The 23,789-nt window shown below is 57.7% G+C and overlaps 2 protein-coding genes across 2 annotated transcripts; one reads left to right on the forward strand and one right to left on the reverse strand.

Moving 5' to 3' along the window:
- Positions 1–2,626: 2,626 nt before the first annotated feature.
- On the forward strand, positions 2,627–11,782 carry LPIN3 (lipin 3). The gene is made up of 19 exons (XM_050714086.1): positions 2,627–2,818; positions 3,268–3,363; positions 4,091–4,326; positions 4,470–4,577; positions 4,925–5,045; positions 5,206–5,614; positions 6,486–6,585; positions 6,694–6,863; positions 6,943–7,036; positions 7,208–7,277; positions 7,626–7,718; positions 8,163–8,224; positions 8,517–8,646; positions 8,886–9,034; positions 9,183–9,269; positions 10,334–10,486; positions 10,806–10,917; positions 11,001–11,104; positions 11,383–11,782. Exons 1-19 carry the CDS (start codon positions 2,627–2,629, stop codon positions 11,525–11,527), a joined length of 2,631 nt encoding a protein of 876 aa, XP_050570043.1. The 3' UTR covers positions 11,528–11,782.
- Positions 11,783–14,661: 2,879 nt separating this feature from the next.
- On the reverse strand, positions 14,662–21,290 carry EMILIN3 (elastin microfibril interfacer 3). The gene is made up of 4 exons (XM_035548462.1): positions 21,103–21,290; positions 19,130–19,252; positions 17,104–17,351; positions 14,662–16,556 (listed from the first exon to the last, which is right to left on the reverse strand). Exons 1-4 carry the CDS (start codon positions 21,288–21,290, stop codon positions 14,662–14,664), a joined length of 2,454 nt encoding a protein of 817 aa, XP_035404355.1.
- Positions 21,291–23,789: the final 2,499 nt, after the last annotated feature.

The raw sequence follows: 23,789 nt of genomic DNA on the forward strand, positions 1-23,789 counted from the left end.
GGCAGGGGCTGGGTGCTGTTTGGGAGCTGGGGCCCTCCCCTGGCTCAGGTGAGAGGAAGGAAGTGGAGGGGAGAGGAGGAGCTGTGGAGCAGCGGAGCTGGGTGCTACAGGTGGTGCAGAGCAGCTCGGGGGGGTTCTGATCGGTTTGCCCCGAAGTTGAGAGGGTGCTGAGGTGCCTGGTAAGGTAAGGGGAAGGTTCTGGTAGCTTGTAGCTGCGTGATGGATGGGGAGCAGGGGGAAGGTGCTGCTCCTTAAGGGGTGCGTCAGCTGTGGGACAGCTGTCCCTGTGCCACCTGCCTGGTGCTGGGGACAGGCAGGGACAGGGGGGCTGCTGCTCGGAGCAGAGCCAGGTGGTGAGGGGCCTGGGGTGCTCTGGGGGCCCTCAGCCGGGGGGGTGGGCTGTGGCAGTGTCACCCCCTGGGGGGGCTGTCCCCTCTGCAGGAGCTGTACGGTGAGGGGCTGTGGCCCTGCTCTTTTTGGGAGTGGGGGAGCCCCCTCCTACCATAGGGTTTACTTGTTGTCTGTGGCTTGGTGTCCCCAAAACCCTTTCTCCTGCCTTGTCCACCTGTTATCTCTTTCCACATCATAACTTTCTCTATCTTTGTGGTGGACCTGTTCCATCTATTGCTGGGCAGAGGGCTGTGAGAAGTTCCAGCCTCTCTTCTCTGCCTGCTACTCTTCTGGGTGAAGCCCCCCGAGTGTTAACTTCAGCAAGCTGAAAACAGCCCCGAAGCCATCCTCTTCCCACTGCTCCGAGCTCTGACTCTGTGCAGGTCCCAGCAGTGTGTGGGCAGAGAGCTGGGCAGGGGACAGCCGTGCACCGATGGCAGGCCCCCGTGGAAATTCACCTGGAGAGACCGAAGTGCCCTTTACCACCAAGACCCCCCCCCAGCTCCCAGGCTCTGTTTGCCCACCTTTGTTGGGCACAGAACCCTAATCTGGCCCTAGATGAGTGCTGCCCTGCCCTGTGGAGGGGCACAAAGCCCTGTGGAGGAGATGCTGGCTCTGCAAAGGGGATGTGGCCATGGCATGCGATGCTTCACAGCGTGGGCCTGTTCGCAGGGGCTCTTTCCCATCCCAGCCCCCATGGGCTGTATGTGTTTATCTGCCTGAGCGTTTCCCTGTGCATCCTTCAGGTCTGTCTCAACGTGCATCCCCTGGGAGCGCTGTGGCCGAACAGAGGCTCCTTCTCCCCAGAAATCCCCTCTGCTGCCACAAAGAGCTCTCTCCTGATCCCTGCTGTGTGCTGTGATGCAGCAGGGAGGGCTGCCTGCCCTGGGAAAGCTGGGCCCAGCAGCTCAGTGCCATCAGGGCTGGCCCCGTGACCTGGGCTGGGAGCAGAGCTGACGGAGGCACTGATGCTTCTGGAGCCAGCCAGTGCTTTCCTGCTGCCCTGGGGGGCCTCTGGGCTTTGGTTTATTCCTAGCAGTCAGGGGAGGAGTCATTTAGTCCCCTCCTGCAGGGATGTCTGGGAACAGGACAGGGCTGAGCTGCTGCAGGGCAGATCAGAGAGGCTGGGTGTCTGCGGGGACAGAGGGCTCATCCCTCTGGGTGAGGAGCCAGCACTTGCTGGGTGTGCTCTGGGGGCTGTGCTGAGAGCCCTTGTGGGTGCTGTGCTGTGGGCTGGCCCTGCTGGTGAAGCAAGAGGTCTCCTTTGGTTCTCTGTGGTCCTTCTGGGGTGGCTGTCCTGTGCGCCCTCCTCTCCTCGGGGTGAGGTGGGGTGCAAAAGCCTGCTGTACGTGTGCTGTTCTGTGATCGCTAGCATGGACCATGCAAACTCCAGCTTTGCAGACATGCATCTCTTCCACATGCCTGCTTGAGTATGGCAGAGGGGGGTTCGCTTCTGCTCTGGGTATGAGCAGATGAGATGATGACCATGCAGCAGGCAAAATCTTCCTTCCATGTGTTTTTTCTAACAAAAAACAGAAGCCATGCAACCTCAGAGCCTGTGAAAATAGTGTTGCAGAGCTGTCTGGGTGTTCTCCGCAAGCCTGCGGCTCCAGGCAGCACAGCCCCTGGGAAGAGGCTCCCTGGGAAGCTGGGCAATGGCAGCAGTGGCAAGGTGTGAGGACTGGGGAGCTCTGGTCTTAGCGGGGGCTTTGTCTGCCTGTTTTGGTGAGACTTGAATGTATACTTCTGAGTGAGGAATGTGGTTTTGATAGAAGTGAGCATGTGGTGTATGTAGCAGCTCCTTGCACTTCTCACCTCTCTGCCCTGAGCTTCTAAGGCCAGCCCAGGGCAGGAGGACTCCCTCCAAGCAAATTTGTATGGTAACAGCTTGGTGGCAAGGTGTTGCCTCAAAGTAGTGTTTGCTCTTGCAAGTGACAAACGTGGTGGTGTCCTAATGGCAAGGAAATCTCTCCTCCACGCTGGATGCAATGGTTAATGCTCAGCTTCTGCCCTGTTCTCTGGTGCTCAGTCCCTGGCTGGCCTCCATCAAGGCCCTTTGTATTTTTGCCTTGGTTTCCCTGGATGCTGACCTGTCCCCTTGATAGGGACCTGTCCCCTTGATGGGGCTGTGCTTGCAGCTACGGATCAGCTCTCCTAGAGCAAACTCACACCTAGCTGCCAGAGCCCTTTCCTCCCACCTGAGCCTGTTCCTGTCTCTGCCTTGCAGTCCCAGACAATGAACTACGTGGGGCAGCTTGCTGAGACTGTCTTCGTCACTGTGAAGGAGCTGTACCGGGGGCTGAACCCTGCCACCCTGACGGGCTGCATCGATGTGATCGTGGTGAGGCAGCCTGATAACTCCTTCCAGTGCTCCCCTTTCCATGTGCGCTTCGGGAAGCTGGGTGTGCTGCACTCCAAGGAGAAGGTGGTAAGTGGTGCTGGCCCTGGCAGGATGCACGCTGGTGCCCTTGGGTTCCCTCCTCTGGTGTTCAGAGAGCTGGGTCTTTTCCCCTGTCACAGCTTCTTGTGTGTATGGGGAAGGACTGTGGTTTCTTTCTGGTATCTCTAGATCCAGGATCTGAGTAGTGCCCTCAGTGTCCCCCCCCCTTGGGTTATGGAAGAACCTTGTTTGAGGAAGGGTAGCCTTGTCTAAAGGCATTCTTGCTATTTTCTGGAGGGGATGCCCCTGAATGGAACCTAGCCCCTTTCAAAAGGGGCAGTGCTCCCTAGGAAAATGGGGAGAGGTTCCTGGTCCCAAAGGCCAGGTGGCTGTCAGCCCCCTGAATCCCCAACCCGTCACCTCCCTGGGGAAGTGCCTTGCTGTGCCCTGATGGGTGAGCACGTTCAGGTGGACAGACACCTTCTGCCCTTTGCTAGGTTGACATCGAAATCAATGGGGAGCCTGTGGACCTGCACATGAAGCTGGGTGACAATGGCGAGGCCTTCTTTGTCCAGGAGTCTGAGGAGAATGAGGTCGGTGATGAAGAGGAGCTGCTGCTGTGCATCCCCTCACTTCCAGGTGGTCACAAGGGTTTAGGTGGAAGGACTAGGCTTGGACTGCTGCCCTTCCCTGGGGTGGCTGTATTAGTCCCTGTTCTGTGTGCCCAGAAAGGTTCCTGCTCAAGGGATCTTACCAGCGTGAAGCACCCTGAGTGAGCGTTAGACCAAATGTCCCCATCCCAGACAGGCCTTCCTCCCCGGGCATGGCTCCTGGCCAGCCTGGCAGGTATCTTGAGCTTGGGCTCTTGAGGGATCTTGTGACAGGATGGAAGTGAGCCAGATGTTGTGGCAGGCTGCTCCACTGGTGAGCAGGGTGAGATCAGTTGTGGCTTCTGGAAATCTCAGCCAACTCCCTACCAGGATGACTTGTGGCTGCTGCTGGCTTGGGCTGGTTTTGAGAGCAGGGAGAAGGCACTAGAAACAAATCCCATCTACACCCTTCATAATTCTAGTCTTGTGGTGCCATCTCCTGCCTGCATCCGCTTGTCCTTATTAAGGATGTCTTTAACTTGTGGCTGCATAGCTCTGTTTTTATTTGCATGTTGGATGCACAAAACCTTCCCTGTAGGCCTAGACACAACTACCCCCAGGGGCAGAGCTCAGTGGTGCTGTGATTGTGGAACATCTTGGATAGACAAGAGCCATGGGCTGCCAGCCTGGAGAGGAGGGAGCTGATGGCCTCTGCCCATCCCTGTTCCAGAGGAGCAACCCATCCTGCCTCTGCACGTCTCCCATCCCCATGGAGGAGAGCCCAGAGAGTGCCACTCAACCCTCTCATGGCCAGGAGGCCCCGAGCGCTGAGGTGGCCCTGCGCAGGAGGAGGCGATACAGGAGGAAGCCCAAGAGGAAGGAGGTGACGGGCCCCGCTCCGGGAGGCTGCGAGGATGCCAGGGGCGAGGTGTCTGTGGAGGAGCTGCTCAAGCTGCCAGCCCCCGAGTGAGCTGCTGGGGCCAGGCCTGTAGGCCCCCTGGGGGTGTCCAGCAGTCCTGGAAATGGCAAATTTGGGTGTTGCCAGCTTTCCAGCAGAGGAAGCTGGCTCTTGAGAGTAGTGTAACTATATACTCCTGCTTTCTTTCCAGTGATTCAGTGTATTTTTCCTTCACTGATCTCCCCGAAGAAGAAACCGGGTCACTGCAGGCGCAGGAGGTCCACCCTTACTCTGATGGGGAGCTAGCCTCCATGGACAGGTAATGGATGGGTCCAAGGTGGTCTGCACCCCTTTGGTGGGAGCAGAGAGGTGTGCCTCATGGCTGGGGCAGGTGGTCAGCAGAAAGGGCCTGGAGGTGTCAGGAGAAGGCAGCAGCCTTCCTGGCTGATAAGGTGTGGCTGTGGAAAAGCTCAGGGCTGAAGCACTTTGCTTTCTTGGACCTCAACTTCCCACCAGTCCTGGCAAATAGTAGTTTTATGGGGCAGAACTGACTCTCTGGGAAACCAGCCTTACGGGGCTTTTGGCCCTAAATATCCTTGCAGGTGACAGGAAAGCATGGGGCTATATAAGGTGGAGCAGGCCCAATATTGCCTTCTCTTCTTGTAGCCCAGCCCCGAGCCATCTGTCTTCTCCCAGAAGTGACTCCGAGCTGGAGATTGGGCCACAGGAGAGTTTTGCCCTAGGGGCTGAATCCCATATGCAGTGGGCCTGGGGACGGCTCCCTCGGGTGAGTGCTCTGGCGCCCCTCCAGTGGACAGTGGGAGGGGGTCTGAAGCTCCTGGGGTAAGTGGAGGAGGCTGGGGCCAGGCAGCCTCAGAGGGCTGGCCCTCTTCTCCCTGATGCTTTGAGAAACTTCCCATCCTCAGACCTGTTCTTCTCTTTTTGAGGTGAATAAATCAGAATGGGTTGAACCAGCCAAGTCCACAAAGACTGCAACAACCACTGTCTCTGTGACACCAGTGCCAGTGGATGAGAGAACCCATTTTCTTGCTATCTCTGAAGGTCTGGGAGGAGGTTCATGCCCAGCAGGACCTCAGGACCCACCTTGTTCCTCTGCAGTGCTGGCTGATGAGCCAACACTCATGCCTAAGGAAGGCATCGGCCCTCCTGGACTGATGGATAACCCCAGTGCCATGGGGGCAGAGAGCTCATCAGGTGCCACCTCTGCCCCACAAGAGGAGCAGAAGGGAGGTGAGAGGGTTGTGCTGAGAGCTCAGCCAGATGTGGAGTCCTCTGAGGGAGCTGCTGTCCTGAGCCAGGTGGGCTTGGAGAGCTGTGAGCCCCAGCAGAGACAAGGTGAGCAGATGACTGGTGCTGCTGGGAGCGGTGTCTGAGCCCATGGACAGAGCTGGACTTGGAGAGGGGCTGGGTTCTTGGTTCAGCGTAACCCCTTGACTGTCCTGGATATTTGAGGTGTGACATGTTTGCTTTGCTCCATGTGCCACCAGCTCCTTTGCTTTGAGAAGACATTTTCTGATTTCCTACCTTTAGTGACCCTAGACTTTCTTGCCTAGTTTCCTGAAGTCCATCCTCAGATGTCTGCATTTGTGCAGGCTTAGGCTTCTCAGCAATGTAGACTGTCCCTGAACTTGAATTGTCTGGCAGCTCCTGGCCTGCATCTTCATCCTAAGCATGCCAGGTCAGGTAGAAAATTACCCAGAACGAAGCATGTATGTCTCCCTTGGTGCTGTATTAAGGGCTTTGTTACCTGTCCTAACCAGCCTGACTCCTCCAGCCAGCATAAATTCAGAAAAAAAAAAATCTCTGAAGTGATATTTTGGATTCCTTCTTATACAAAGAGGAAGATCAGTGTTATGATCTTGGAGGTCTCTTCCAACCCAGATGATTCTGTGATTCTGTTATCTTGTATGGTGTTAATTTCAAATGTCACCTTCAGGCTGTTGTAGCATAACATAGGCAGGACTTTACTGTGTCCTTCTTATGAGTGATCTCATGTCAGTGGAAGTATCTTGATGTACTTCTGCTGCTGTTGATTTAAGACAGAATACATTTCTTTACCTACTTGAAAAGCTTTCTTTGTATGTTGATAGTCATAAAATCTGTAGGATGTAGAGTGAGGGGAAATGCTGTTAGCTTTCTTGATGAATTAGTCGAATTACTTTCCAAGCCATCTCTGTATCTGTTTCCTTTCCCTCTGTGCATTGAGGATCCATCAAAAGAAGCCCTCACGTGGGTCCCAGTGATCTTTACCTTGAAGACCTCTCTAACCTGGATGAGGAGCAGGTGGCTCTCTATTTCCCCAGGAGGTATGGGGGGGCCCCAGTGAGCAAGCTCAGACCTCCTTGAGCCCTTACACCAGGGGCATGTCTAAAGCTATTGCCTGATGTTGCTGCTGTTCCTTCTCTTGCTGACAGTGAGGTGGAGCAACCTTCAAAGCCTGTTGCAGACCCCAGCATCCCTTTCTGTGTCCAGCTGCCGTCAGATGTACCTGCTGAAAGCCCCATGGAATCTGGCTCTGATGTGATGCCTGCAATTGCCCTGTCACTGTGTGGAGGCCTTGGGGGCAGCAGGCAGATTTCTCGTGGTAGGTGTGAGGGGAAGGGAGTCTGCTGTCCTGAAACCCATAGTGTATGCCAGTGGTATGACAGCCTCTGTCCTTCCAGAGAAGTTCATGGAGCACATCATCTCCTACCAGGAGTTTGCTGAGAATCCAGGGCTCCTCGATGACCCCAACCTGGTGATCCTGATCAACAAGAAGTGAGTGGCCAGCTCTTCTAACTTTGTCCCTACAGGAACGCCCTGTAGGACTGTGACTCCATCCTAGACAGTGGGTGAGAGCTTTCTGACCGTGCTGCAGAATGGTGACCTGGAAACAGCCCTCGCAGCTCCAAGAAGTGGTGATATTCCCATCCCTCTTGTTTCTTCTAGGTATTACAACTGGGCAGTGGCTGCTCCCATGGTCTTGTCCCTGCAGGCTTTCCAGAGGAACATTCCTGAGGTCAGTGGCATGACACATCTACTGCTTCCCCTTCTCAGCAGGGCTCAAATGCACAGAGGGGCTGCAAGAGGCCAAGCTGCCAGGCTGGAGCAGAGCTGAGCCTCTCTCCTTTCCCCAGAGGTACCTACAGGTGGCTTTTAGATGCATGGGTACCACTGAAGTCTGGAGAGCTGAGGTTTCCTTACCAAAAATTACCTGTTCTGATGTCTGTCTGTGCAAGGGCTGGCCAGAGCTGGGCCTCCTAGCAGTCTGGGAGGGTTGGGGCTGCATAAGTCTGTTCTAGGACTCTGTAGAGCTGGCTGGGGTTGCAAGTGACTGATTTCCTGCTGTGTTCTGCCACACTCACAGCACACCATTGACCGACTGGTGAAGGAGAAGATGCCTAAGAGAGGCAGCAGGTGGTGGTTCTCCTGGAGGAGGCGAGAGTTCCCAGCAGAGGAGGTGTTTGCAGTGCTGGCTGTGACAGCATGCCCCCGGGGAATAGGGGCTGTTCTGGTGGGGAGGAGAGCAGCAGGGTCTTGGGGAGGATGGTCTGAGGCTGAGCATGAGAGCAGCCAGAGGGACCTTATGGCAGTGACCTGGGAAGGCTGCTGTCCTTTCAGGTCTCGTAATGCCAGAACAACGCCTGGTAATGCAGTAGCACAGACCTGGCAGTGGTGAAGCCTCTTGCCACGTGCCCCTCATGCCGCAGGCCAGGCACCACGTGTGCTTGGTCTCCCTGCCCTTCTCTGCCACCAGGTTGCAGCCCCTCTTCCATGGGACAACATCCCCTTGAGGGCAGGGGAATGCATTGCCACTGCTGCTTTGGTGTCACCGCTCCAAGTGGCAGTGAAGCAGCCCTGCCTGTGACACCAAGGTGTTAACGATGCCCCTTTCCACCCACAGCAGCAGTCAAGGCCAGGGAAGGCTAATGTGGGGACACTGCAGCCCAAGTCTGCTCAGCAGAGGTGAGTGCCTCTCTTTCCTGCTAGGAGGCTTGAGCTGGAGCACCCAGGCTACCTTCAGGAGTCTGTGGGCTTTTCTCTTCTAAATGACCAGTTGTTCCCAAATCTGCCTCGTATATGAGGACAGAAAGCTCTTTTAAGGCTCTGGCTGACCCTCTGTCCAGCCAAGCTCCTCCGTGGCCAGGTGGGTGGGTTGTCCTGGGTCCCCTCCAGTTCTCCTCTCATGCTCATAGCGAAATAGCGAAAGCTGTGAGCTGCAGAATGAAGGTACTGTGCTCTTCCCTTTCTTGTGTAGGCAGGAGGAGGAGGGGTCCTCCAGTGACGAGGAGCCCCTGCACCCAGGGGATGCACTAGCAACAGCTACCTCTGCACAGAAATCTCTGCCAACCTACAAGAAATCCCTGAGGCTGTCATCGGAACAAATTGTATGTACTCTCCTCCTTCATTGTCTGCTTGTGTGTTGGGAGGAGACAACCTCTGAGTGGGGTTTTCTCTACTCCTGACCTTAAGGTTCTCTAGGGCATCTGAATACTTTGCCCTGGGTGGCCCCTGTGTAGGGGCTGGGGGTCTCTGGGCTGCTCAGGTGTTAGTCCTGGCCTGTGGAAAGCCTTGGTCTGGCATGTCCCAGTGCTGGTGTATCGTGCTTGTTTCCACTTTGCTGCAGGGGAGGCTGAACCTGCAGGACGGCCCCAATGAGGTGGCGTTCAGTGTGACAACTCAGTACCAGGGCACGTGCCGCTGTGAGGCCACTATCTACCTGTGGAACTGGGATGACAAGGTGGTGATCTCTGACATCGATGGCACCATCACCAAGTAAAGGGCCCTTCTCCCTCCCCAGTGCCGTGTTAGGGGAAGGTGTCCTTCCAAGGTTTGCACAAGCAGCCAGGAGGGACCCCAAACCCCATTGCCTTCTGGGTCCCACCAGGCTGGATCAGCCTAACCTGGTCTCCTTTTCTTTTAGGTCGGATGCTCTTGGCCACATCCTACCGCATCTGGGGAAAGACTGGACTCATCAGGGGATAGCCAAGCTCTTCCACAAAATCCACCTGTAAGTATCAGATCAACCAGGAGACCCCAGAAGGAAGTGGGAGGCTGACGGAGAGACCAAGTGGGAGCCAGTATGGCTGATGGAGGAAGATGACAGGGAGGCTTTCACTGCAGACACTTGAGCTCCTGCCCTGTTACCAGCACTGTGGCGTGGTCCAAGTGTGTCTGTCCTCTTCTCTTGTTGCAATCCATGAGAGCAAAGATGTATTAGAGGGTGCTGTGAGTGTCTGAAGTAGGGATCCCCAGGCACTGAGAATGCATAGTGGTGGAGTCTCTGCCAGTGAGATGCAGCTGATGGTGCAACCATGGGGATGAGGAAACCTGACAAAACCGTAGCTGGGAGGCCATGCACACAGCCCTGTGCCTCTGGGTCTCTGTACAACAGCGGCACAAGGCTGTGCCTAGCACTTCCAGCCCCTTGGATGGGTGCTGGTTGCCTTTACAGGCACCCAGCTGTTGCTTGCCCTGTCCCCCAAGGGACCAGACCTTCCCAGGGGTGCAATGCTGCCCTGGTGCACCCAGCCGAGGCTGGCAGCAGGTCCCAGCTCTGTCTCTGCCACCTGGCCTCTGGCCACTAAGAGGCAGTGTGAGCCTGCAGATGGCTCATCTCCACCTCTCAGCTGTCTCTTACCATCTCCCCTCCTGCAAGAGCTCAGTGCCATCCCTGCCTGAGCTGGTGGCTTGGCAGGGGGCTGTGACCAGCTCCCCACACGCCTTGTTGAGCCTGGGGGGGGATGCAGTGAAGGTGCTGTCATCTACTGGCCTGGTCCAATGTGGCTGAGCTCTGTGCAGGGCAGGAGACAGCTGTGGGGCACCAGGCAGCAGAGGCACCTTGCAGCTGGCGGCCCTGCTGCTGGGCAGGGGGCACATGGCTCCCCCTGCCCTGGTGGTCAGTCTCAGCCTGCATCTCCTCTGGGTGAGGGAGTTGTGAAGGCACCTTGGGTGCTGAAGGGGTGAGCAGGATGTGGGCTCAGGCCAGGTATTCAGTCTCCCCCTCCATCCTTTGGGGTAGGAGGGTGCTGTGCCCAGGGCACAGCTCAGAGGGTTTCCCTGTGCTCTCTCTAGGAATGGCTACAAGTTCCTCTACTGCTCAGCCAGGGCCATCGGCATGGCGCACATCACCAAAGGCTACCTCAAATGGGTCAACGAGCAGGGCTGTGCCCTCCCCAAAGGCCCCATCCTGCTTGCCCCCAGCAGCCTCTTCTCTGCTTTCCACAGGTACCTGTCCTCTCCTCCTTCCTCATGCTGCACCCCTGGGGGTGGCATTCCCCCCCCCCCCCCATACACCTATCTCAACACGGGGGGCTGCTGCAGCCTTAAAGTGCTTCCTGCCTCCTTGGTGCAGGGTGTTGCTCATGGGAGGCAGCAGGGGAACTGCCTGTCCTCCCCGAGCGTTGTGGTGAGGCTCTTGCAATGCACAAAATCCCTTCTGCCTTTCCAGTCTCTTCTTTGAGCCCCCAAAGGGTCTGGCTGCGCGCAGTCCTGCCCTGCGGGTGCCACTCTGACCTCTCCTCTGTGCACATGCATTGTGCTCCAGGGAGGTGATTGAGAAGAAGCCAGAGGTGTTCAAGATTGCCTGCCTGACAGACATCCAAAACCTGTTTGCCACGAAGCTGCCCTTCTACGCGGCCTTTGGGAACAGAGCCACTGTGAGTGGGTGTCCGGGGACTCCGGCTGGGCTGGTGGTGGCGCCTTGCTGCAGCGCTCACACCTTGCTGCCCTCCCTTGGCAGGATGTCTATGCGTACAGGCAAGTGGGCCTGCCCGAGAGCCGCATATTTGTGGTCAACCCGAAGGGAGAGCTGGTCCAGGGGCTCGTGCGGAACCACAAGTCAACGTAAGTGGCCTGCTTGTTCCTCTCTCCTCTGGGCCCTATCTTGTGGGAACTGGTTTCCTTTCCTACCCGCCCCGGTTTAGAGCAGGAGCGGCTCTGAGCCCTGTGCAGTGGTGTGTTGGGGCACAGCTGTGTGGCTGAGCACACAACTAGGGTGCCCTGTAACACTAGGGTGAACTCGGCAGCCTTAATGGCCTAGTTGCGAGGCCGCTTTTTATAAGATTGCTTCAAGCTGTGCTGTTTTGCCCATTATTGCTGCAATTTTTTCCATGACCCTGTAGGTACGAGCGGCTGTCAGAGGTGGTGGAGCTGATCTTCCCCCCCCTGGGGCAGAGGGGGAGCATCGCTCTGGCGTGCCCCGAGTACAGCCACTTCGCCTACTGGAGGCCTCCCCTGCCTGCTGTGGACTCGGAGGCCTTCTCCTGACCCTCTCACCTGTGATTCCCAGGCCAGGACTGAGTGTTACAGATGTCTCCTTGTTTGCTGCGAAGGACTCTTGTAATATCAGGTTTTGGACTCCTATTATCAGGTCATGTCGTGCATGTGCACAAGGACCATCCCTTCTCAAGGTGCAGAAGGGGTGGGACAAAGGGAGCTTTGACCACCAGAAACTCCATTTACTAAACTGAACTTCCTATAAAGATAATGAACATTAAGACACAGGTTTTAAAACCTGGCTCTATCTTAAAGGTGGAGCTGGGTCACTTACTGCTGAGTCTCCGGCATGACTACTGCTACCTGCAGCTTAGTAGCTGGTGGAGTGAAGCTGTTGTGTGGCTTCACTTGTAAAGGTGGATGGAAGCTGTCATTTTTGAGTGCTTTTTCACTAATACTAATAATTAATAAAAGTCCCTTAATCCAGGCTGCCTCTTGATCACTGTAGCCCTATGCATAGGAGTGGGAGCCAGGCTTGGTGTCTGTTCATGATCCTGGCTGGAATTATCCTGCGGGAGGGCCTACATGAAATTCAAGGCAGACAGGAGCACAGCTGGGCTCCTTCCTCTGCTCTGGCATCTAGCTTCTTCCTTGACCACTGTGTGCAAGTGTAAATCGTTTCCTGCTAGGCTGCCTGCCCTCTCTTCCTCTCTAAATAGCCTCAGTGTTTTAACTTAACAGAGTGCTGGTGTTATACTTTTTTCCCCGAAGCCACAGAAGTCATTTTGATACTGGAAACCTCAGCGAGAAGTTTTATTTTTTTCTCTTCCAGTACAAACAGTCTTTCAGCTTTTAACTCTGAACAAATGTACAAGGTTTAAAAAAAACACAGCCTCTTACCAGCAGCAGTTACCAACTGCTGTGGAAAGCTGCCCAGCGCAAGAGCAAGCAGGTGGGCATTATCTCCTTCCCTCTCTGCAAGCAAAATAAAAAATGCCCTATTTCATACAAAGTTCCTTTCGCTTTTAAACAGGGTTAGCTGAGAACTGAAATAAAAACTGTATCTTCAAGTGACTAATCAGGAATAGTCCAAACATAGCACCATGTTCTGGAAGGTCAGACTTCTTCCTTGTCCTAGTTTTGTTATCACTAGTCCTGGCTCCCTCTGTGCTGCAGGAGCCTGTTCCTCTTCAGCTGCTTTTTACCCAAACCCTGGCTGCCCAGCTCCCCTGGAAGGGGGTGAGCCTGGTGCTGGGTTCAGTTTTCTCTTTGGTTGCTCCAGCCCTTTTTGTCCCTGGTGTGTGAGGAGGGGGAGGGTGGCTTGGGCAGGATGTGCTTGTATGGTGAGGGTTCCCCTGGACCATCACACAGGGCTGGCTTGAGATCCCTTCCCTGTGCTGGGGGAAGAAATCAGTCTCCTGTTTAAGAGCAGGTTTTTGGGGATGCCCAAAAGCAGCTGGAGGTTGCTCCTCAGTTGGAGAAGTGTCTCACCAGCTTCGGTATGGTCCCAATCAGCCCAGCCACAGGGTGGGCATGGTGCTCACCACTTCCGTGGCCCATCCTGGCACAGGGTGGAAGCTGGTGTGGAAGTGCCCATCAGCTGCAGTGCTGAGCTGGTAGGAAAACATATCCCTCTGCTATAAGGGTGCCAGAACTGGCCAGGTGGAGGCTCTTTAATTTTCTCTTCATCCTTTCTGGTAACAAAGCCCCTGATGGCTGAGCAGGGGAGGATGCCTGTGCTGGCCTCCCTGGGAAAGGCAGATTTTGGTGAGACAGCCACACAGTACAGGCACCTGCTCCATGGGACAAGGCTGGCGTTGCTCAGGAGCACAGCGACCTTTTCCAGTCTTTGTGGGAAGCCTGAGCGAAGTTGGGTAAATTGCTTTGGTTTTTCATACTGCCTCCAGCCCTGCTCAGAGCCTGGAGCACAGCTCAACCTTTCCCCAGGGCTGAGCTCAGGAGAGGACGTCTCAAGATGCCCTGCCATCCTCCTCCTGGGTGCTTGATGGTGGCACAGGTTCCTGGATCCTCAGCATCCCACGGGACTCAGAGGACTGCAAAGAGGAAGCAGGATCCTGGATGGGGAAACCCAGGCAGAGCAGGTGAGTCCTCATGCTCATGTCACGGAGCAGCTGCACCTCACCTGCCCTGGGATGAGATGGGGGAAACCATGTTCACAGTTTAAGCAGTAAAACAGGAGGGAACCAGAGCTGGAAGCCAGGCGACTGCTCCATGCCTGGCTTCGTCTCTTCTGAGACCTACACGCACACACATCTTTGGGAAAGACACAAGTTTTCCATAACCCTTCACATCAGTCCCAGGTGTAACCAGCAAGCAAAGTAAACAAAGTGAATGGGGACTGCAAACCACAGCAGCCCCCAGGGGCCGCGTGGGTTCGTGCAAATGCTGCTGGGACAGTTGACAGCTGCTCCATGTGGCTCCTCAAAGTACAGCAAGGGAAAGGGAGGCAGCGAGAGCAAGCTCTGCACTCCGATGAGCACTGGGACAGTGGATTGTTCAAAGATATATATATATATATACACACATACCATATACACGTTTTCCTAATGCATAGCCTCACGTGCTCTGTAAGGCGTGTGCGTTTGCATGAAAAAGGGAGCAGTATAAATGGATTTACCTTATGCAAGGAGGGCTGCCATCTTGAAGAGGGGAGTGCAGCTCCCCAGGGGCTGTGTGAGTACGTGTTTTCTTTGAAATCCACAGTTCCTGTGGTGAGTTTTGTTCCCTGCAAGGAGCCCTGGCTCTGTTCAATCCCTGGATTAAGATGCAGGTGGTCTTTAGTTCAGAGAAACTCTATTCCTCAACTGACAACTACAGGGTTTTATTCTTCAAGAAGCGATAAATCCACAAAAATAAAATTTAAAAAACGTCCCCGCCTCCAGCTTCCTCCTGAATCGTCCTTCTGGGGTCATCAGCCCCAGAGCCAAAGCAACACCCCCAGCCCCGAGGCAGTTCCCTGCTCCAGCAGGGCTGGCACAGCTGCGAGCTGCAGAGGCGAGCACACAAAAAAAAAAATGGAGGAGGAGGAGGAGGAGGGTGGCAAAGAAGGGTTCGTAGCAGCTTTTAATTTATCTTTTCATTAAAAAAAAATATCCAAAGACCTGTTGTCACCTTGGAGTCCGTGTGATATAAGTTAGTGGAGCAAGTAGCGCGCTTCAGCGCAGCTAATGCTGCTTCCTCTTCGCCTGCTCTTCCAGGTGGCCGACCTGCTCCGCCAGCTCTGAGACCTTGGCTTGGCAGTCAAGCAGGTTGTCCTTCAGCCCCGTTATTTCCTGAGAGTGGGCAGCCAGGGTCCCGTTCATACGGTCCATGTAGTCCCACAGGCTGCCCGTGTGTTTCTCCAGTCCGTCCCTGATGCCGTCCAGGCTTCCTGTGACAGCGCCCAGCCTGCCGCAGACCCTCTCCACCCGCGCCACCCGCTCGTCAAAGTGTGCCACCTCCTGCTGCAGGTCCTGGGCCACGCTCCTGCAGGAGCTCAGGTCGCTGACGATCCGGGCTTTGAGTCGCTCCAGGTCTCCCTTGAGGTTCAGGACTCGCCGGTTGCTGAAGAAGAGCTGCGAGCCTTGGTCGTTGACTTTCTCCTGGATGGAGTGGACCTCGTCCTCGATCTTGCGCTCGTGCTCATCCAGCGAGGAGTTGATGTGCGTCATGGTGTCCGAGTACTGCGAGACGGAGTCCTTGAGCCCCGTCAGGGACTTGCTCACGGTGTTCAGGTTGATCTTCAGCAAGGTGATCTCTCCTTGCAGAGCCCCCGCCGCCTCCTCCTCGATTCGCCGCTGGATCTCCAGGATGGTGGCATTCAGCTTGCGCAGGAGGTCGTAGTTGCTGTCCATCCGGAGGAGCAGGTCCTGGTTCCTGTTCTGGCAGTCCTCGATCTCCGTCCGGAAGGTCTCCACGTCTCTGGAGGCGGAGGTGCAGCCCGAGGAACAGGTGCTCTCCAGCGTGACGAGGCGACTCTGCAGCACCTCCAGCTTCTCGTCCGTGCGCTTCTTCATGCCAGCAAGCTCCCCCTCCAGCATGGGCACCACCGCTCCGTCCATGCCCGCGGGAGCACTGACGTTGTTCAGCTCCCCCACGATGGTCATGAACCTGTCCTCCAGGGTCTGCATTTTGTCCTCAAAGGCAGTCCTCATGCCATCCACCTCTGCTACCACTGTGCCTCTCATGCTGTCCTCTATACCGGAGCAACAGCTCCCTGTTTCCCTCTCTGTGGCGTTGAGTCTGGCTTCCAGGTCCTCAAAGCGCCCTTCAAAGAGGTTCCCCAAGGTGACAGTGGAGATTTCTCCGTCCAGCTGTGAATGCAGGTTCTTCTGGGACTCCGAGATGCTGTGAAGGCCCTTCTCCAGGATGTTCATGCGATCAGTGAGGTAGTCGAGGTTGCTGCAGCAGCTCTCCACCACCGTCAGCCCTTGGATCTGGGTCTCCAGCTGGGAGATCTCCTTCTTGATCTCCAGCTCCTTCCCGTCCAGCGTCTGCTGCAGCCGCAGGTTGGCGGCTTTCTCCTCCTCGCACTGCTGCCGCACCTCTTGGATCCGGAAATCACACGTGGTCTGGATCTTGCCCAGCTTCTTCTCAAAGCCATCAAGCAGCTCTCCACGCAGGGTGCTCAGCCGCGTGTCCACGTACTCCTCCAGCAGGTCGATGGAGGTGAGGGGCGAGGGCCGGGCCGACTCCAGCAGGTGCTTGATCTGCCCGTCGTGGTCCAGGACCATGCCGCGAACCTCGTGGAGCAAATCCGCCTTGGATTTCAGCACGTCGCTCACCTCCGTCACCTTGGTCAGGATCTCCCCCACCGGAGGGAATGCGGCGACGTCGGCTTTGTCCGCTGCGTCCACCAGGCCATCGGGGATGATGCCGAAGCCCACCGTGGAGTCAGGCATGCCCGGGCTGTTCATCAGTGAGCCGATCATCTTGGTGGTGTCGTCCTGGATGGCCAGGCGCAGGCGGTCCCCTAGGCTGCTCACCATGGTGTGCAGGCTGTCATAGGACTGGGACAGGCGCCTCACCTCCTCCTCCAGCCGCTCCAGGCGGTCCCCAAAGAGCCCAGGCAGCTTCCTGCCTGCCCAGGGGAACAAAGAGAGGTGACAGTCAGTGCCAGAGCTCCTTTAGCCTCCCCCCTGGCTGCTTCTCCATTTGAGCCCTTTTCCTTACTAGCATCAGCTCCCACCTCCCTCTCATTGCCATTTCAGCCAGATCTCTCCCCACCCTTTCTCCTTTCCCCCAGCATCTTTTCTCGATTAGATGGGGAAAACCCGCTCTCTTTCAGTGCGTAAGGTCAAGCCCCCTGATCTCAAGTTCAACAGCAGGCAATGAGAAAAGCCCGGGGAGCTTCATCTTGAGACGCGCTCTATCAACCCCCAAATTAATAGAGAAATGCTTTAAGGCAATGAGGTAAGGCAATTTCCAAGCTACATATTTTGAAAGACAGCAGGTAAGAAAAGCAGGTGAGCCTCAAAGCAATCGAAGGTCAGGTTTCTGGGCAGAAAACAGGCCACCCGCTCGCGTGCCAAACTCATGCTCTGTGCTGGAACAGAAAGGACCAGGAGGTTTGTGACCAAGGCCAGGAGGCGACAACCTGGGAACGTGAAGCAGGCACGAGGTCTCACCGTATTGATTCTTCTTGGGTCCTGCAAACAGGTCAGGGTGGCTTTTTGGATGGGGAGGAACTCTGGGGATCGGAAACATCTTCTGCCCAGGTGGCATTTTAGGGCTGGGATGCTGGGGCAGGAGGCCGGGCTGGTCGGTCGGGCTGTCGTGGCACCCTTCTCCCAGGAAGCCTGGGCAGCACCTCCAGGCCAGCTCGGTCACTGTCTTGTAGCCAATCTTGTATTTGGGTCTGAAGAAGGTGCGGTACCTTTCCGGGAGAGGGGAGGAAGAGAGAAGACAGTTCAGAGAGGCAACCTCAGCTTCGAGAACTACCAAAGAGCGGGGCCGGGGTCTTACTGGGTGTGGGGAAGCCCAGCTGAGACCCAAGCTCTGCACCCACAGAGCACAACCCGCCTCCTCCCACAGCACCCCTCCACCTGGGGCTGCAACTCGGCAGCTGGCACCCCAGCACACTTGTCCACCCTCCCCAGGACCGGTCCACGAGGTGCCAGGTCTCACTGTGCTTGCTGGGGAGGTTTTGTGTGTTAGCATTGGTGTTAAACAAATTGTATTCCTGATGGTAGTTTGGAAAAGCAGCAGGGTGTGTTGCTCTGGTTTCCAGCCCGACAGGTGCTACATGGTTTGGCAACTTCTGGCCTGGAGGAGCACAGGGTGAAGTGATGCAAATGATTCCAAAACCCCCGCAACCCTTCCGGCAGGAGGTCCATGTGTCAGCAGGGAGGGCTCTCAGGGCTTTCCCAGGTGGTGCCCAGAGCCCTCACACTGGGCTGGGACAGGACCAGGACAGGACCCCGGCAGCATCTGTGCCCACCACCAGCTGAGTCCTGTGGGGCTGAAGACAGCGCAGCCCTTGCCACCTCCAAGATCCCAGTGCTTTGAAATTGCCTTTCAGAAAGCTCCTGCCTCAGGTTCTTCAGCCCCTCGTAAACTGGGGTTTGTTGTTTTGAAACAATGCATGCAATGGTCCTTGGTCTTCTCCAGTGCCCTCAGCAGAAGGTTTCAGAGGAGGCAGCACACACATCCGTGCTGCACAGACCAGGACAGTGAGGAACAGAGCAAGACACTTGCACGGGGCAGCCCCTGGTCTGAGCACCATCCAGCACCACCCCTCCGTGTCCCCCAGCTGGGTTCTCAGCATCCCTGCCCACGCTGCAGCCTCCAGGCACCGCTGCCTCCAGGGCAGGAACGACCTCTGTGGCCACCTCTGTGCACAACACAGGGAAATCAGCTCGCAGGGAGGGCAGGAGGAGAGAGCAAGCCCAAACCCTCCAGTCTCTGCATTGCTTTCACATTTCTCAACATCAGTAATTTGTCCTGTGTCTTTGAGAGTCTCAAACAGCATTGGAAAAAAAAAAAAAAAAAAAAGCAAGCTCTTCCTTGTGCTGTTCCTCTTCACAGAAGCTGCCAGCTGCCAAGTTCCTGTGCTCCTTCCTTCCTTCTGTGCAGAAACCTGCCTGCAAGTACCAGGGCAGGAAGAGGCAGGATGTGTCCATGCCCAGCCACCACCAGCAGCATGAAGCAAGGCTGAGCACAGCGCCCAGGACACCTTCCCTGCTGCTTGCCAGGCTCCCAGGAGAGCCCCTTCCAGCCCTGTTTTCCTCAGCACTGCTGCTCCAGTGGGCACGGGGAGGATGCAGGAGCACGGCATTTCTGCACAGAGAGCATCCCCAGCCGGGGGGGCGATGCACAAAGCCCCACTGTCTGCCCTGCCCCGGCACAGTGGGGTGTTTCCCTTCGGCATTTACGAGGTGGCAGAGAGGTTTGCAGATATTTTCCCCGGGGCAGGAAGCCCTCAGCCTTCCTCAGGCTCGCCCCTCGCTGCCACCTTCCTGCCAAATTGCAGTTCTGTGACAAAACGCTTCCCTGCGCTCCCCCCCCGCTTCCCACAGAAACATTCCCCATTTATTTCTGGCGAGAGGCCGAGCCCCCTCCCTCTCCTAAATAATCACACCTTGCCTCCTGCCAGCGCCGCAGAATTAACCCCCCTTCAGCCCCTTTTGCTGCCAGGTGCCTCCCCATACTCACAGCACTTTCCCTGGGCACTTGGGTCCCCAGCTGCACTTGTGGTACTCGGCCTTGACGTAGCTCTCGGCGCCGTCCTGCAGCACGCAGGTGACATTGCGCTGCACCACGTAGGCGCAGTAGCTCCTGGGGGAGAAGCACGGCAAGACAGCATCACCCCCTGCCCCAGGGCCAGCACCACCAGCAGCCCCCCGCCAGGCTGGGGAGGGGGCATCGCCCACCCGAGACAGGGGATGGGGCAGCAGGAGGGTCCTGGTGGAGGAGATGCCAGCGGACATGGAGGCAGGGGCAGAAGCTAGGCCAGGTGGAGGCTGGAAGCCTCTTCGGTCCCTCGGATGGGTGGTGCAGGGAGCAGAGCCTCACCCTCCTGCCTCCCTGGAGCAAGCGGCACAGCCGGGTGCTGAGGATGAGGCAGCCGGGAGGAAGGCTGCAGGGACAGACGGAGGCCAAGGCTGTTCCGCTGGAGGCTGGAGCAGGTGGTCCATGGGGGTAGGGACAGCGGGGACGTGCAGCAAGGCAGCAGATGGCAGAGCGGGAGGAGAAGAGGGCAGAGGCACCGCAGCTCGGGGACGGAGGGTCAGCAGGACAGAGCAGATGGGCCAGAGCGAGCTGCCGGAGCAGGGAGGTGTTTGGTAAGGCGGGAGGACCTGGCTCATCCCCGTGAGCTGCAGCGGTGGCTGCTCTGCCTGGCCGCAGGCTAGGAAGCAGCCTGGCTCCTCCAGCTTCGCCGTGGTGCAGGGAGCAGCCTGGGGCTGCCCAGGGAAACGAGCTGCAGGGCCTCAGCACCCAGGCAGGTGATACAAGGGGATACCCCGGCTGCCCCCACTGTCCCCCAGCCCCACACAGCCCCTGCTCCCCCCACAAGGAGCACCAGCACCCCTTCCCCAGCCCCTCTCCGAGGGCTTCTTCGCACCCCAATTCCCAGCAGCATTTCCAGCCTGCCCAGGTGCAAGTGGCTGTGCCCCAGCAAGAGGCTGCCAAGCTCCAGGCATGTGCAGGGACCGGTGCTGCTCCAGAAGTGAGTCATTTGTCCGTGCGCATGGCTACCCGAGAGCCAGGGCCAGTCACTTTTCTTAGCTGGAGGGAAGGGAGATCATGTGTGCATGTGGAAATTTAGGATCACTGTCTATCCATAAATCCACGATCCACTTATAAATGGTGCAAGCCTCCTCTTTAAGGAAGCTAGTAGCCAACAGAGGCAGATCTGCTAGCCACTGCCCGTGACTACCTGGGGCAGGATGATTCTGGCTCCCTCTCCTCCACAGAAGTCCTTTTCCTTCTCACCCACCTGTGGCTAGCAGTTTTATTGCTCCAGCCTGATGCTTGAAGAGTGAGCAGCTGGAAAATGTTACGGGTTTTGGAAAGCTCTCACTGGCACTGCCAGTATTGTTTGTTTCAAATGTTACTTTATTCATTTCAGCTTGTTCGGAGCACTACGTCCTCCCTTTTGCAGAGAAGCCCGATAAAAACCCCTGCTCTGGCAAACAAGCGGGGGGGGGGGGGGCCACCAAAGTAACACTTTTTCCATTCAGTTGCAAAATGGGTGCATTGTACACGCAAAGCCCACATTCCTCCGCCGCCTGAGCTTTCCAGGTTACTTAAAGCATATTTAAACCCTAGTAATTCCGTGCTCGATGAGCAAGCGGACGACCCCGCGCCGAATCAGCCTGCACCTCCCCGGGCGGCGGCGTCCTGCCCTCCCCGCATCACCCCCGGTACCCACGAGGAACAGGTGCCCACGGCCAGCCCCACGGACCCCCCCCCCCCCCCATCCTCAGCCCCCCCCCCCCCCCCCAGCCCCATCCGCGGAGGGCGGCAGCACCCCCATCCCCACAGCGCACGCACACGGAGCCCGGTCTCTCTTGGCTCCGGGACCCCCATATCCAGCGGGGGCACGGCCGGACCCTCGCTCCCCAACCCCGACCCCACTCCCCGGTGCGGGGATGCCCGCAGGGTCCGCGCATGGGGTCGCTTACTTGTGCTTGCCCACGGGCTTCCCGGGGCCGAGCTGCGGGCTGGAGCCGGCCGTGTAGAGGCTGTACCTGCCGCCGTAGGGCAGGGGGGCGGCGGGGGGGTAGAAAACCCCCTTGGCATCAGCGAGGGCCAGCAGCGTCCCCAGGGAGATGCAGGCGAGCAGAGCCCCGCGGCGCAGCGCCCGCCGCATGGTCCCGGGGCGGGATGGGACCGGGAAAGGGGAGGGGGGGGGAAAGGATCGGGAAAGGGGAAAAAGGACCGGGGATGGGAATTGGGATGGGAATTGGGATGGGACCGGGACCCCGCCCGCTGCGCCCTGCCCTGCCCGGCGGCACACGCCGCTCCGCCGCCCGCCCGACCCCTTTTGTAGGGCGGCGGCGGGGGCGGGCCGCGCTCCTCCCCCCTGCCCTCCCCCAGCCCCCGACCCCTGGCGCCGCGGGCGGGGAGACAAAGCCGAGCCCCCCGCCCCGTCCCATCGCAGCCCCCCCCCTCCATCCCCCCGCACCCCTCGCCCCGCCGGGGGCCGCCCCGACCCCGCGCAGCCCCCGCTGGCCGCCCCATAAAGGGGGCTGGATGGGGCAGAGCCCCCCCCTCGCCCCTTCGCACGACCCCCAGGCTGCCCCTGGCGCCCCCCCGGCGGCGGCAGGTGCGGGGCGGGTGCTCCCACCCGCAGGAGCCCCGTGGCAGAAGGTGCTGGGTCCCTGCGCCGCCCCAGCACCCGCTGCAAAGGTGGCGGACCCAGCACCTCAACGCACCCTCCGTGTGAGCCCTGGGGCCTCGGCCGCTGGGTGAGGGGGTGCAGGGGGAGGAGAAGACCCCCACCCGCGGGGTCACATCCCTGGTGCTATCCAGCAGAGGTCAGCCCATAGCCCCGCAGAGGTGAGGCCACCACCATGCGGATTTTGTCGTGCAAGTGGAACCTGGGCTGAGCATCCCGTGGCACCGGGACACTCGCACCCCTGGGCACCTCCCCAGGAGCAGGTTCTTCACGGGCTCCTGCTGGGTCTGGCAGAGGCCATCCCGGGCAGGGAAACTCCTCCAGGAGGTATGCAAAGCTCCTCCGAAACTCTTGGAGGGAAACGAGCGGCTGAGAAAGAGTGGCTGGGTGGGATCCCAAACACCAGAGTGAAACCTGCTGCTGGGGGAAGGAGTCATCAAGGCTTGGGCTGACGCTGAGAGAGATGATAAGATACCGAGACAAACGGCCTTTTTTCTTTTTTGGTTAAAATGAGCCTTTGGCTGGGTCTGAGGCGGATACGGAAACATTAGCAGGGGAAGAAAATCCATAGGAGAGCCGTGCCGGGGGAGGCAGGCTGGAAAGATCGGGCAGAAAAGCCAGAGAAGGTCTGCACAACGAACCAAGGCTTGCCCACCGCCGCTCAATCTGCTGCAGGGTGTTGCTGCGAACTGCAAAGGGTTTGGCACGCTGCACCCCGCGGTGGCTGCGCTGTGGCTCCTGCATGGTGTGTTTGGCAGCACGTGGAGCAGTCCTCGTCCAGCTGGCACCTGGCTGTCCCCATCTGCTGGGACAGCGCAGCAGGGGCAGTCCAGAAGCAGCTCTGTAACAGCAAACCAAATCTACCGAGCCCGCGTGGTTTCATGCCGGATGCTAACGCTGAGAAGTAACCTTGCGCACAGCCTTCGTTTTTTTTCCCTGTGTTCAGGGAGTATGATCCAGTTTTAATAACAGCGTGCTGCACGTGCGTGTCCGAGGTCTGAGGAAAAAAACATCTGCTGCTGCGTGGTTTCAGCAGAAACCCACGGTCCTGCCTTTCGAACCTGCGGCGTGACGAGCGGGCACAGCGGGGCAGCTAAGGGTGCTTCATCGTCCTCCCCAGCCCGGCTCTGAAGGGGAAGGAGGTGGGAGCCATCGCACTTGCAGGGCTGCGGGTGCACGTGCCTTTCTGTCTGCCTGTCCCTGCTGTCTGACCCCATTTCTGAAACCCTGGGTCACTTTCTGCCAGATTTCATAGCGAGGCAAGATCCTCAGAGAGAATGAATTCCGTTATACTGTTCCATTGTCTAATTGTTTCATGAAAAAAAAAAAGCATCTGGGTAGACAAGAGAGAGCCAAACCTGGGTCCCCACTGAGGAAATGGATTCATCATCAACTTTATTATAAGACATCAAAGAACCCACATGGGAGAGAGCCATTACGGGTGCCCCAAACCATGGGAAAAACTCTCACGTGCCTTATTAGCCGGGAGCTAATCCCACCTTGAGACACGGGGCGGCAGGGAACGGGGACTCGCTGAGCTGCACTCCTCACGGAGCAGCTCGCTTCTCCCTCCTCGGTGCTCAGCCGTGCTGCCGCCGCCCTCACCGCGCGCCCCCTGGGGCCGGCATCCCAGCTCCGGGGAGCGACCACCCCAGGGTGAGCCTCAGCACCAGGGCGTCCTCCCGACGTGGCCGTGTCCCAGGGTTAGCAGAGAGGACGCCAAACTTCATCCCCCAAAGCCACCAAGCGGGGCAGGAGGGCTTTGCCACCCTGAGCTGCCACCAGCGGGCTCTGCAGGCGTGTTCCTTGGTAAGCTTCATGCCCAGGGGTGCCTGCCAGAAGAAAGCCCAGCTTTCCCTCCTGGGAGAATAAAGGGATCATGCCAGAGCTGCTGCTGAAGATCAGTTCTGGCCGCTGGGTAAATCTGAGACCCTCCCCCGGGGGGCTGTGTCCATCGGTGCCCCCCGTGTG

Source organism: Cygnus atratus, chromosome 16 (assembly GCF_013377495.2).
Source record: "Cygnus atratus isolate AKBS03 ecotype Queensland, Australia chromosome 16, CAtr_DNAZoo_HiC_assembly, whole genome shotgun sequence".
Taxonomy (NCBI): Eukaryota; Metazoa; Chordata; class Aves; order Anseriformes; family Anatidae; genus Cygnus; species Cygnus atratus.

Excerpts from the sequence above, each read along its gene's own strand:
- EMILIN3 (XM_035548462.1), bottom strand. The coding sequence starts at position 21,290 with ATGCGGCGGGCGCTGCGCCGCGGGGCTCTGCTCGCCTGCATCTCCCTG. Across the intron at positions 17,352-19,129 it reads AAGTGCCCAGGGAAAGTGCT|GTACCGCACCTTCTTCAGAC; the intron begins GTGAGTATGGGG and ends TCTCCCGGAAAG. Across the intron at positions 16,557-17,103 it reads ACCCAAGAAGAATCAATACG|GCAGGAAGCTGCCTGGGCTC; the intron begins GTGAGACCTCGT and ends TCCCCTGGGCAG.
- LPIN3 (XM_050714086.1), top strand. The coding sequence starts at position 2,627 with ATGAACTACGTGGGGCAGCTTGCTGAGACTGTCTTCGTCACTGTGAAG. Across the intron at positions 7,037-7,207 it reads GTGATCCTGATCAACAAGAA|GTATTACAACTGGGCAGTGG; the intron begins GTGAGTGGCCAG and ends TGTTTCTTCTAG. Across the intron at positions 8,647-8,885 it reads GGCTGTCATCGGAACAAATT|GGGAGGCTGAACCTGCAGGA; the intron begins GTATGTACTCTC and ends ACTTTGCTGCAG.